Source organism: Cajanus cajan, chromosome 11 (assembly GCF_000230855.2).
Source record: "Cajanus cajan strain Asha chromosome 11, NIPB_CcT2T_4, whole genome shotgun sequence".
NCBI classification, from domain to species: domain Eukaryota; kingdom Viridiplantae; phylum Streptophyta; class Magnoliopsida; order Fabales; family Fabaceae; genus Cajanus; species Cajanus cajan.
This window is the reverse complement of record NC_138527.1, coordinates 8,270,067-8,284,801: the sequence shown is the minus strand read 5'-3', so window position 1 is coordinate 8,284,801 and position 14,735 is coordinate 8,270,067. Positions and strand designations below refer to the sequence as shown.

Below are 14,735 nucleotides of genomic sequence, written 5' to 3'. Positions count from 1 at the left end.
AAATTCACAAGAAAATGACACTTTTCTATTAGTGATATTCTTAATCTAACTTTTTTGTAATAGATTTTTAATTTTATTTTATATTTATTAATATTTAACAAATATATCTTTAAAAATGTAGTATTGATTTTAGTTTTTTTAATACATATCTTAAATGTATCATATTTTATATTTTTAAAAATTATCGTTTTTTCCCATATTGAATACATCATATCTGATACATATTCATATTGTATCCGATATATTCGTATTGTATCATATCGATACATCATTTTCTCATATATTATTTATTATTGTAGAAAAATGTATTTCAAATATAGGGTTATTAGGAGCAGCTTTAAATGTTGCGAAACCAAAGGGCTCAACAGATCTTTGGTCTTACAGTAGTAATCTTTGGTCTTGGAGTTGTTGGCCTTGCTGTATGTTTTCCACCATCTAATTTAGTGTCTCTTTGTCAGAATTCCTAACATATGATGAATTTATTTGCATGTATGTATTATTATGTTCTATCAGGCTGCCGAGGGAGCAAGAATTTCTGGTGCATCTAGAATTATTGGAATTGACTTGAACCAAAAGAGATTTGAGGAAGGTAGCAACATCAGCTATTTGTAGCAAAATCACATATTGATATTACCATGTTTTGTGAACCCCAAAGACTATGAAAATTATGTTCAAAAAGTACATATATAATTCCATGCCATGATTTCTGCTTTTGAATGTGTTCATGATGTAAGCAAATATTTGGCTCGTAAATAATTAGTGTCATATAGTAGTAGCAAATAATTTATCAAACATGGTTGCAATAGTAGGAACACACATTTGACTCTTTCAATACCATTAGAATTAGATCTTTGTTTTCACAAATATCAAGATCAAAGTTTCCCCTCTTGCTTAGTCGTACATGAAATTTGTGATAAGTAACTTTAGGATGGATGTGATTATGTATGTGCTTATTAATCCTTTTTATTGTAGGGTTGGGGTTTTGCTGTGCTTGTTGTATTATACCCAACAAGGATGCATATTTCATGTCCAAGCCCACTAACTTAAAATACATGATCATCAGTTGATCTTCTTGTCCATGTTTTTCACAAGGCGATTCATCTGAAACCTCCAAAAGAAGAAATAAAGCAAGCCAATTCCGAGCAAAAGGAAGATCCAAACATTCTTGCCTTGATTCTCCTTAGGAGACCTAACCTCAGCAATCTTGAAACTCTCCCTCAGAGACTTCCCCAAAAGGCCCTCCAGCAGGTGGCCGTGCAGCACGTACGTCCTACTGCCCTGTCCCACCACAACCGAAGTAGGAAGCCCAACCGAATCAAGGTCAATTTTGTCAAACACCAAACCCCGGGCCCACTCATCGTTACTCTTCACGAACCACAACTTGTTATACGACACAACCAAAACGACGCCGTCGCTCCTCAAAGCGACGCCGTCCGCGCCCATCATATCCTCGCTTAAAACCACTTGGCTCGCGGTCCCATTCTTCGCATCGACCTTAAACATCTTGCCCGTGTTGGACTGCACCACCAGAAGGTACCCCTTGCTCACGTGGACGATGCCGTTCAGCCCGCACACGCTATACACTGCGTCGCGCACCACCGTATGCTCCGTGAACCTCGCGGATCTCGAGAAGATCGATGCCTCTCCGTTCCTGTCCACCTTCCAGATGTAGTTCCCCCCCGCGTTCGTCACGTACGCCTCGCCGCCGCCGTCCGCCGTCACGTCGTTCGCGATCAGCCGGCGGTCGTCGCCCGCCGCGCGGGGGAGGAGGGAGAGGTAGACGCGGCTGCCGGAGCGGAGGTCGTACGCGGCGAGGGCGTCGAACGGGGGGAGGGGCTCCAGGGAGTGGAACACCGCCACGACGCGGTGGTTGAGTGAGTCCACGGTGATGCCTCCCACGGTGACGTTCTCCGGGAGGGAATCGTCGGAGACTAGGGTTTCCACCTTGCCGCCCTCGGAGACGGCGGAGATCGTGCGTTGGCGGAGGGATCCGACCAGGAAGCGTTGCGTTGTCGGGTCCCACGCCAGGCCCTCCGGGAAGAGGCTCCGCGATCGGAAATTGATGACGTGGAGGTCGCCGGCGAGGACCGCGGAAATTAGGACGGCGATGAATGTGAAGAGGAATGTGGCGGCGGAGGCAGTGGTAAGGCAGTGTTTGGATGAGAGTGTCGTCATCTTGGTAAGCTTGCTAAATTCGCCGTGCGAAACTTCTGTTGGTCGTTGAATAAATTTTGAAAACAAACGGTATAATTATGACGAGAACCACCGGTGAGAAAAGTGCTTTCCCGTGTTTTGTTTTTTTAAAAAATAATCCACGTATATATTATATAAGGTATAAACACACCCGTGGATACGCTATTTTTAGTCTCGTAACACGTGTTATACTAACATTGTTATAAAATTTTAATAAATAGATAAAATAATTAACTGCAATAGTTTAAATAGACTATATATACTAACTGTGTCAATTAGGAAACCAATTAAATGTTATTTTTAGTTTGCTTTAAAAATCTAACAGGCGGCTATGTATATCAATTAACTGTAGTTCACTTTTTGTTTTCTTTTAACTGATTACCAAAAAAAAAAAAAAAAGAAATACCAATATCAAATATATAACAACATCGATAATAGATTTTAATATATTTTTAAAAACTAATTATATAAAAAAAATTAATATTATGAAATAAATTAGTTTTGATTTTTATTATTTTAAGAAGATTTATTTATTTTTATCATTTTATAATTTGTATACATTATTTTTATTCTTGTAAAATGAGTAAAAATTAGTTTTAATCCGTGTAATTATTATTATTTTTATCTTTCTAAAATTTAAAGTCTATTTTTTTTTTTGTAATGATCATTTAAGATGTATAAATGAGAATTTTGTTTATGTTTAATGATTTGAGTATCATTATAAAATTATTATTATGTTTTTCTGTGGATGGCAATTAAATTCATTGGTTTTCACGGTTGATTGGTGATGTTATGTATGGTAAATAAATTGGGGGTTAGGATTGTAATTGGGGATTTGATGTGATTTGTTTGATTATGAAATTTTTTATGAATGACAATTTATTTTGGAGTAATTATATTGTGTATTGAGTAATTTTAAATAATTTTATGTTATAATGGAAACCAAAGAAAGAGAGGGTGTGAACAACGTGCGAATCAGCCAAGTTTAAAGCAACTTCACGACTATAGACTGATAAAGATAGTCATGCTTAAGTGTACACTTTCTTTAATTTTTGTTTCACACTTTCTAAATTGATTATATATCTCAAATAAAACACAAAAGACTTAAGGAATTGTTATCCTTATATTGTTAAGTAAGAGTTAGTAAGTAAAGTACACAAAAATATATGACACTAGAACATGTTAGATCTTGTAAAATATATAGGAATCATTCAATGAACATTTCTAAGAGTATAAGTATATGTAGCCAGCAATGTTTACTAAACAAACACTAGTATAAAATAGATATTTTACGTATGTTATTTTGGGCTTTATATGTTTGAAAAAAGTCTCACGTCAATGTGAGGGACGTAAATTTATATCGGGTGATTAAGCCGATGTAAACTTACGTCGGACATCCATCACGGTTGACATAAACTGGTTGACAGACAAACAAACAAAAATGTACAAATTTATGTCAAATTATACTATGTTTGACGTAAATTTAAGTCGGACGTGTCACTAACCGATGTAAATTTACTTGGACATGATATAGTTCGACGTAAATTTGTGCATTTTTTTATTAAAAAAATTGCTTTGTTTTTTCATACACCCAAAACCTACATACAGTCTTTGGACATTTCAAATTGTATAGATAACCCAGACAATCCAGAATACAAATTCAAATATAATTTATATTTCAAAATTTAATCACAAAAAGAAAATAATGTATAAATCTCGAAAAGCATAAATTAAGACAATGTAAATCCAACTATCCTAAAAAAGCTACAGAACTTAAGTTGCCCATTACTATCAAACTATGAACATAATATCCAACTATCCAACTAACTAAACTTAGAAATCTAACTATTATATACTTTGAAGAAAAAAGTTGTCCATTGCTCTTTTATCTTTGTGATATCATCTTCGGGCAATGGAGATGGATCTTGAAAGACCTAAAAGATTAATTTAATTATTGATAACATGCAGTGTTAATTCTCATAAAAGTAAATATACTTAAATAAATGTTGAAATGAATTACCTCTACCCAAGAATCAGTAATACCTGTAGAAACTACGACTTTCATCCAATACATGATGTAATAGCCACATTCAAATGAGTCTGTTTACCTATTACACTAAAATGAGAAACAACTAACAATATTATTTCTAAAGTTGATAAATTCAAATATTATTGCCTTTATTAAATTATTTCCTAATTTTAGGGTATATGAAGTGCAATGTCTTTGATCTGGCTCTTCCACTTAAAATATTAGTTCCAGACATGATTCTAATTGAAATAAAGACATATGTTAGCCTATATATATATATATATATATATATATATATACACTTTTAAAACATAATCAAAAATTGTAAAGTTACCCTTGTAATAGGCTTTTCATTTCGTGGCTCGGTCTTCGATGTAGTGAACAAAACCACACCGTGGTGTAATCCTTAGGAATGATTACAATTAACTACCAATGAGACCTACATTGTATGACGAACAAATTAGTTATAAAGTTACCATGATTAAAAAAACAAAAATTGAAAAACTAACCCTTCAATGTATGGAATCATGTATATATGTCTTTGTGAGTCACTCATCCATGTTTGCATATATTGCTGGATCTGAACCTTTGTGTTCCCTGATTTTTGGATGGATTGAGGCTCAACAAATCCATATACTTCTGGTTGTGTTTGCTTCACACTCAATTTGTCCATGTACCTAACATAATTAATTATAAGTTAAATGTAATTGTAATTTCAGACTCAAATGAAAATATCACTTACATGACCCATAGCTATATGATAGAAATGTTTAACATGGAGTTTCCCCCAACAATCACTAATGCGTCGAGCAGGGAAATGTATAGTGGAACATTAGAACTGTCAACTCCAAAAACTCTATTGTCCCATTGTATCTGAATCGATTTCTTCTTCAACCGTGGTAATATGGTTAAAAGCTTAGATATAGGATCATCCTCAACTTCTGCGATATCCTTATCAGCATCATCAATAACAGGTTCTCTCATAACCTTCTTACCACGATTGATAAAATCCTAAACAAATGATAAAAGTTAGTTAAACAATAATAGAATTATAAGAATACAAAATAACAATAATAGAATTACCTTTGCTCGTGCTGAAAATGGCATCACCAAACGTCTTGGCCAAGCCAAAAATGTGCTACTTGCCTGTCCCACTAGTTGAATCTATGTATTGAGCAAAGGCACTAGGGCAACAACATCTTGAACATGGTCAACCATAACCCGTGTCCAGTCTGTCTATAGAGGAACACCATGGATGGTTGATCCACCCTCAAATACTCAACCAATTGCCACTATACATGGGAGGTCATCCTTAACATATAACTCACACTGGTTTGGTGCATCAGTGTGAGTATGTTCCCCTGAGGGATCTACAGCAGCACAACTCCCTTTAGTGTTCACTCGAACAACATCATTACAACTACAGTCTGTTGCTGAGAACGAGTCAAAATTTTAAACTTCTTTTCAAACTTTTGTCGCATATTATTCAATTTTTCTTGAAACTGCATCTCCATTTTTTGCAAGGCCTCCTTACTACAAGAGTCAACACTAGTCCTTGGTGGTGGTGCACCAAAGTAATCTCGAAGACTCTAAGAACCACCAATACCACGCACACGTCCTGGGTGCTCTAGTTTCCTATGGTCGTTGTGAGTATATCATCCCGACCATGGGGAACAATGAGCCCTGGGTGGCCTGCTCAACTAAATCATCTTGCAACATATTAACAATAAGTAAGTATACCTTTAACTACATCACTTACGAATGAGTTGAAATTGAGTGTTAGTATGTATATTTTTATTTACTATTTTGTCAGCAATGACCCTTGCAGACTGAGAAGTCATTTGCCCATCTGATTTTGTTTGAGCTGCTATCCACATCTATGGGGAGGTGGATCCATAAGCTCAACAGACTCAACCCCTGATGCTTCCACCCTAGCCTGCATGAGTCTCTTCATTTTCAATGCATATCCCCCTCACGACAATAGATAGGATGCATCATTTAGCTTCTATCATTCTTGGGCAGTATAGTCTTCTCACTTGCAATAATGCAAATAAGAAAATGAGATTACAATATACCATAAGTATTTATCTATTAATGCAAGAATTATCAATAAATAACCTACCAAGAAGAGTCCAATCAACTGGCACGAAACTACATCCACTCCTCATCATTAATCTGGTACTTTAGACAGGGAGTCTCATTTTGTCGCTTTCCAAATACATACTCCCATGTCAAGAAAGTCTTGAAGTACCTATATTTGATGTCAAGGGAAAATAAAATCTTCTTCCTATCATCTCAGTGTTGGGAATCTCAAAATTTTTCTATCAAAATAACAACAAAATTTAAATAAAGTAACTAAGTTATATAATATTGAAGGGATGTGCAAATACCTGAATATCCTGCCATATGAGGTTCTTGTTAACCTCCTCAACATCATCCCACGATGGAATGATAATAGAAACATGTCGTCAAGCTATGACTCCCAAATAGCTCCTAAACTTAGTAGCATTTGGGTCTAACACGTAACACGTGTTATACTATTGTTATAAAATTTTAATAAATAGATAAAATAATTACCTGCAATAGTTTAAATAGACTATATATACTAACTGTGTCAGTTAGGAAACCAATTAAATGTTACTTTTAGTTTGCTTTGAAAATCTGATAGGCGGCTATGTATATCAATTAACTGTAGTTCACTTTTTGTTTTCTTTAAACTGATTACCAAAAAAAAAATACCAATATCAAATATATAACAACATCGATAATAGATTTAAATATATTTTTAAATACTAATTATATATAATAAAATTAATATTATGAAATAAATTAGTTTTGATTTTTATTATTTTAAGAAGATTTATTTATTTTTATCATTTTATAATTTGTGTACTATCTGTACCACGAAACCGAGCTTGAGCTCGGTTTCACAGCGCAGATTGACATCGGACATGCGCTACACGACATCGGCCAAGACAAAGGCCCGTTATCTGAACAGATTATAACTGATCTCGGGTCCAAGGCCCAGATAAACCCTAATCTACACTAAGGTACGTGCATTACTTATACGAGACCCATACATCCGCAAACACTAACTTTAGCATCAGAGTCTCTTTTGCAGGTATCACCTCCCCACTCGGAACAGCAAGCGTACCTAGCAAAGAAGGCTCACCAATCTTGCCCAGCAGATCGTCCCTACGACTGATCTCCGGTAAGAACATTTGGCGTCCACCGTGGGGCCGATCAAGACATCTCTTATCGGCCATGCTTATGATTTTCACCCGAAGCCATAGTAGACGAGCAATAGACGACCAAAATCATGTGACAAGAATGGAAGGCGAAGCGACATTGAGGCGACTGATCGAGCAAGTCGATCAAATGCGGCAACAACACGCTGTCGACCTGGAAAACATCCGCACCAGGCATGAAGCCGACCTAGCGGTGCTGCGAGCTAACAATGAACTTTATTTTAATATAAAGTTTGCTTTTTTAATTAGTATTTCAATTATTTGATATAGTATATATTTTTATGAAATGTATTTTATTAAAGATTAAGCGTATAATATTTTGTATTAAAAAGAAGGAAATTGTATTTGATTATTTTAATTATTTCATAAAAAGGAAAAGGAAGGTTGTTATGATAATTTTATTATTATTATTATTATTATCATTTTAAGTAAATAGCTTGATGGGTTATTTTACATTCTCACTTTTATGCTCATTTTCTCTTCTATGTGCTCTGAAGACCTATGAGTACCAGAAGAAGAAGATCACCAAATAAGCGTACATGTGATTTCTTCTGCTCATCAAGGTAAGGGGGAGTGAGAAACCTCACTCGGGGTGCGGGGATAGTTGTTTGGTAGCAGGATTGACCCACAATCCTTTGTCGACGTATGCCTATAGGTATGGGTACTTAATGAATGTTTTCTATTTTACTTTCTGATTATTCTGTTGTGTTCCTTATGTGATTATGAGTGTGGATATGAGTTCAATTTTAATAATTGATATGTTTGATAATAGGATTGACCCTAATCCTTTACCTATCGTATGCCTGTAGAAATGAGTACTTAATCAATTTTTTTTTATTTTGCTTCCTGATTGTTCTGTTGCATTCCTTGTGTGATTCTGAGTGTGAATATGCGTTCAATTTCAATAATTGATATGTTTGATAGTAGGATTAGTCCCCAATCCGTTGCCTGATGTATGCCTATAGGAATAGGTACTTAATGAATGTTTTTTGTTTTATTTTCTGATTATTTTATTGCGTTCCTTATGTGATTATGAATGTGGATATGTGTTTAATTTCAGTAACTGATATGTTTGATCTTATTTAGAGTGCTCTATGAGTTCTTATGGGAAACTATTAGGAATATGATTAATTGGCATGATTTGACGTGTTTAAGACTAAATTGAGTGTTGATTCGTAATTTGGATGTGTATTGGAGTATTTGTATTGAATAAGTAGTGTGATTATATGTATAAATGTGAAAATTGTGTAATGTGATAAAGTGATGAATAACATGAAGTGATGAGACCATGACGTTGTGATTAGGTGACATGCATCATATGCATTTATGTGTAGGGTATGATGTGGAGTACACAGTTAAGGAAGGCCTTCCTTGTGTAACAGCTTGCGGGAGTCCTAGGGGATAGTGCAATTTGGATGTCCCAGTTCTGCCCGTTTGTGTACATGAGACATAACTTTGCGTGGCTTCCCTATCCCGGCGAGACCCTAGCAGTACATCCTTCTAGTTAAGAGTGCAATTAAAGGGTTGAGCCCTACATGTCCTCCTAGACTACTCTAGGTGTGTTACTTCGGTAGCATACCAATGATATGTAACACATGATTAGCGCCACATGTATGCATTTGTGAGTCGAGTCCATGGCATCATTGCATATAAATGACATGTGGGTGTGTTATTGCTCTATGTTAACTTGTGTATGTGTTATTGTTCTATGATTGCTTCGTGTATGTAGTTACCTGACAATTATTTCTGCACTTTGAGTCTGAGTGAGATGTTTCTCACTCCCTTGTTTGTTTTGTGTATATTTTTAATTGTGTTGTAAGAGGCTATCATCATGTTGATGTTGGTGATGAAGTTTAGGCTTCATTATCGAGCTTGCTCTGAAAGGATATGTAACATTGGACATAACTAGGATTAGTTTAAGATGCTATTTCTATTGAACTATTTGAAAACTCAATTTTATTTCTTTGTAATTTCGTTGACATGTTATTTGGATTAAGTTTATGAATGTGAACTCTTTAGTCTTATGTGGTTGGAGATTTGGTTTTTAATTATGAAGAATTTTATTTTTATATTTACTGTATAATTATGTGTGGGGTAGAAGGTATCACATTTAGTAGTATGAGAGCCTAGTTGAGTTCAAGGGATCTAAATCGTCTTTTGACTTAACAATATTTTTAAATAAATTATCAATAATTTAAAAAAATATTGTATTAAATAAAAATTATTTATCATAATTTTAAAATATACATGATATGTTTAAAATTTTAATTATATAATTTTAATTATAATTTATATATTTAAATATTATATATATAAATAATTTATTATAAATTTTAGTTATATAATAAATGTTTACACATTAAAATATTAATAAAAATATTAAATTACGAATGGTCAAAAGAACTTTTTTAATCTTTAACTAACTCCTTTAACAAGGAATTGAACATAATCCGGTATCTACGAAGATTTGTGGATAGAATAATTATCAAAAAAAAATTATTTAATAGGCTTTTTTAATAACATTAAGTAAAAATAAAATGAAATATGATCGTTTGTGTTTAAATCCTCAAAATTGTATTGATTTAGATCAGATCTAATTTTTCATATCATAAGATGCATTTGAATATATATGAAATCTATAATTATAATAATATATAAACAGATTTTTTTTTTCTTCAAGAAAATCTATATCTCTATTTTATGTTCTAATTATTTGATAATATATCTTGTAGAGATTAAATAAGAAAAATATATGATATATATATATATATATATAATAACTATTCACTTTATTTTTTTTAACAACTAACTCTTAACTATGTTGATAAAAACTTCTATTTTATTTTTCTCAAAAAGATGCCCAATGACTCTTTTTTATTTGACCGCTAGTTTATATATTGAAAGATAATTTAACTATCATATGGTTATCAGTAAGCATGGAAATCTAACTCGCCTCGTGGGTACTTACTCGAACCCGTCCTAATTTAGACGGAAAAACTCGTATTTATCGAGTTCAGGTTCAAGTTTTTCCCTATTGATAAAATCGGGGCAAGGACGGGGACGGAGATGTTAATACTCGTCCCGCCCTGCCCCCATACCCATCCCTGCCCCCGCCCCCGTACCCATCCCTGCCCCCGCCCCCGTTCCCGTGCCACTTAATAATATAATTAAAATTTTATTTTTATATATATAAACCAAAATTAGAAATATTTATATGTAAAAATTTATATTATTTTATTTTTTTTTTAAATTTGTTCATATTTATTTTATAAAAAAAAAAAAAAAATAGGAGCGGGAGCGGGGGTGGGGCGGAGAAACCTGAACCCCGCTGGGAGTAAGGATGGGTACTTAGATTTTACCCTCTGGAGGTATCGGGGTCAGGGACGGGACCGTTTAAATTTGCGGAGACATGGGTGGAATTAGGGAATGTAAAACCCGCCCCCGTCTCGCTCCGTTGCCAAGCCTAGTTATCAGTATTAACATCGACCAAATTGATCATTTTGAGTATAGTATTATACGTAAATGTAGACTTATAGCTTGATAGTTTAACGAACTGTAAAATCAATTTTACTCATTTGACAAACGTTTTTTATAAATTAGCTAAGCCGAATCTCATGTTAATTTATATAATTATAATTATGTATCCCATCTTAAATTTTACAACAAATCTATACTAATATATAAAAGGGATATCCTTTTTAGTAACTACCTTGGTGTTCAAATTTTGTTGATCATTATATCTTTTTGTTTTAAAAAATTAAAAAAAAATATTTTTTTAATCAAATTTAAGAACTTGAAATTAATGGACTAATCATAATACCAATTAGACAAATATACTTTTATTACTTAATATTTATTTTTATTTTATTTTTAATAGAGGCACGAAATGTCTCGATACCACTAGTTATTAATAAAATACATTAAATCTATTTTTATCGAATACAAATTAATTATAAATTTCAATCTCCTTAAATAATCTAAAATTAATTCTTTCAAGTTTAAAAATAAGAACACTTATTCTTTCCTCTTAAAAATGAATAATACATTTTGGTTGAACAATTTATAATCATCATTTTCTCACCTATAAAATAAATGCACATTAAACTACTAAGATTAATCTAGTAGTTAAAGGGAAGAAGTTAGGGTAGAAAAAGAATACCTAGCTTCCATACTTGTTGCATGTTTATAATCTTTTGTATGGATAAAAAAAACTAAAGTATAATTAATGCACACTAAAGTTGAAAAGTTGTACCCAAAATTACAAATAACTAATTCAAGAATCATATCACAAACAAGAATAAATTATAAGCTAAATTATACTTTTATCTTTTATCTTATTTTTTAAATTCATTTTAATCTTTTATCTTTTAAAATATTTATTTTGATTTTTTATCTTTTATATTTAAATCAATTTGATTCTTTTAAAATAATGATCACTTTCAATTTTGTATATTAATTTTGAATTAATTTTTAATTGATTGAAAATGTAAGACTTGTAATATTAGATTCATCTATATTAAAACTATAAAATACAATTGACATTTGAATCCCAAATGATTATAAACATAGTGAAAATCATATGAAAAATATATCTCATAAATAATTAGAAAATAATATAAAATTATATTATTTTAAAAAAATTATTTTCATAATATTTATAATATATTTGATTTGAATTTTGACTGTATTCCATAGTTTTATAAAATTGAATTTTATAAAATAAGTTTCAAGTCTTAAAGGATTTAAAAGAATTATATTGACTTAAATATAAGATATAAAAGACTAAAATAAATATTTTAAAAAAAATTAAAACAAATTTAAAAAATAAGATAAAGGTCAAAAAAATTAATTTTATTTAAATTGTAGCTTTTTTTTTTTGTAGAGTCCTAAATTATAGTTTAGTTTGATAGTTTAATTTCTATATTTTTTTATTACTAAATTTCTTAAAATTCGAATAAAAGTGAGAAATGTTAAATATTATCAATTAAATTGTGATTTTAAATTTATTAATCGCAATTAAAATTTCGATTGTGATAATTTTCACTTTGATTCAAATTAAAGTTCAGCAAAAAATTTATAATAAAAAAAAAATTGGTCAAAAGAAATCTCTTAACTAACTCCTTTAACAAGAAAACTCCTAGATCCAAAGCAACCCATTTGACAAGAAAGTTAAGATAGAATACTCGGTTTACATTCTTGTTGAATGTTTATAATCTTTTTTATAGATAAAAAAATAAATTAATTAATGCACACTAAAGTTGAAAAGTTGTACCCAAAACTACAAATAACTAGTTCTATAACCATATCACAAACAAGAATAAATTAAAAGTTAAATTATATTTTTATCTTTTATCTTATTTTTAAAAATTTACTTTTGAGTCTTTTATTTTTTTTAAATATTCATTTTGATTATTTATTTTTTATATTTGAATTAATTCAGTTTTTTTAAAATAATAATTATTTTCAATTTTATATATGAATTTGAATCAATTTTCAACTGATTCAAAATATAAAATTATAAAATTTGTAATATTAGATTCCTCTATATTAAAATTATGTAATTGACATTTGAATCTTATATGATTATAAATATAGTAAAAAATGTATGAAAAATATATTTTATAAATAGTTGAAAAGTAATATAAAATTAAATTCTTTGAAATTTTTGATTCTCACAATATTTAGAATATATTTGATTTGAATTTTAATTACATTTAATAGTTTTTATGAAATAAGTTTCAAGTTTTAAAGGATTTAAAAAGATTAAATTAACTTAAATATAGGATATAAAAAATTAAAATAAGTATTTTAAAAGATAAAAAATTAAAGATTAAAATAAATTTAAAAAATAAGATAAAGCACAAACGAAAATATAATTTTATCTAAAGTATAGTTTTCTTTTTTAGTAGAGTCCTAAATTATAGTTTAGTTAGTGTACTGACCGCATTTCGCACCCGGGCTCTCAGCCCGGATTGACATTATAAGGGTCATCCTAGACACGCGTTGAACAACGTCAGCCCAGAATCCAGACAGATCACGCCCGAGCCCGGAGATCTCGTCCCAGGCCAAAATCGTTCTCCAATTATACCATATTATGTCACAACGTGATCATATCATATTATATGATATCGTATCATATCATATCTTATCTCAGGCCCAAGACAACCCTAACTCACACAAAGGTATGTGCATTACATATATATGAGACTCATACTCATACAAACCCTAACTTTAGCATCGGAGTCTCTTTTGCAGGTACCACCCCCATCTTGGAGCACCAGCGTACCAGTGAAGGAGGCTCACCAATCTTACCCGGCGGATCAGCTCTACAGCAGATTTCCGGTAAGAAGATTTGGCGCCCACCGTGGGGCCGATCAGACCAAGCTCTCATCAGCCACCTGCATGGTTTCTACCAGAAGCCATATTAGACGAGCAACAGATAACACAAGCAACTCACTACCATGGACAACGATACCGCGACCCTGAGGCGTTTGGTCGAACAAGTCGACAAGATGCGACGACAGCACGACGCCGACCTCCAGAATATGCGTGCCCAGCATGAGAATGACCTCGCGGCGATGCGCACTGCTAACGAAGCAGACCTAGCGGCGCTACGCGCCGAGAACGAGCGCATCCGCACCTAGCTCCCTCGGCATCGCCCCGGCCAGCCACCGCACGACAGCGGTGATCATGAGGAGGAGGCGCATTCAGCCCCCCATTCCCAAGCAACCACCAGGGCACCACATTCACAACCCGCCACACACCGGTCTCATGCATCAACACACAGATCAGGGCAGGGCACCAGCAAGGCCCCCACTCACGTCTCCGAGGGCCAAGAGCCTTTCCGCCGTCATCCCTTTGTGAACGACATCATGGAGACTTCGTTACCCCGCGGGTGGAAGCCCCTCCACCTCGACCGCTACGACGGCACTACGGACCCCGATGAGCACGTCGACGCGTACACGACTCAGGTAAACCTTTACACTAACAGTGACGCTATACTGTGCAGGGTCTTCCCGACCTCGCTTAAAGGACCCGCGCTCCATTGGTACACCCAACTGCTGGCAAGGTCCATTGACAGTTTCGCCACCTTGGTGCGGCGGTTCACGGCACAGTACGCCACCAGCCGACCTCACCACACAACCTCGGCCGCCTTGGCCAAACTCAGACAGAATGACGACGAGCCCCTACGGGCCTTCATGTAGCGCTTCTCTAACATATCGGTCCGGATCCGAAATCTAAACCCGGAAGTCGCCCTACACGCC

General features: G+C 33.4%; 1 protein-coding gene across 1 annotated transcript; it reads right to left on the bottom strand.

The window, feature by feature from the left end:
- Positions 1 to 770: 770 nt before the first annotated feature.
- On the bottom strand, positions 771 to 2,374 carry LOC109811346 (uncharacterized). Its single transcript, XM_020375101.3, has one exon. It carries the CDS (start codon positions 2,173 to 2,175, stop codon positions 1,060 to 1,062), a length of 1,116 nt encoding a protein of 371 aa, XP_020230690.1. The 5' UTR covers positions 2,176 to 2,374; the 3' UTR covers positions 771 to 1,059.
- Between the last annotated feature and the right edge of the window lie 12,361 nt (positions 2,375 to 14,735).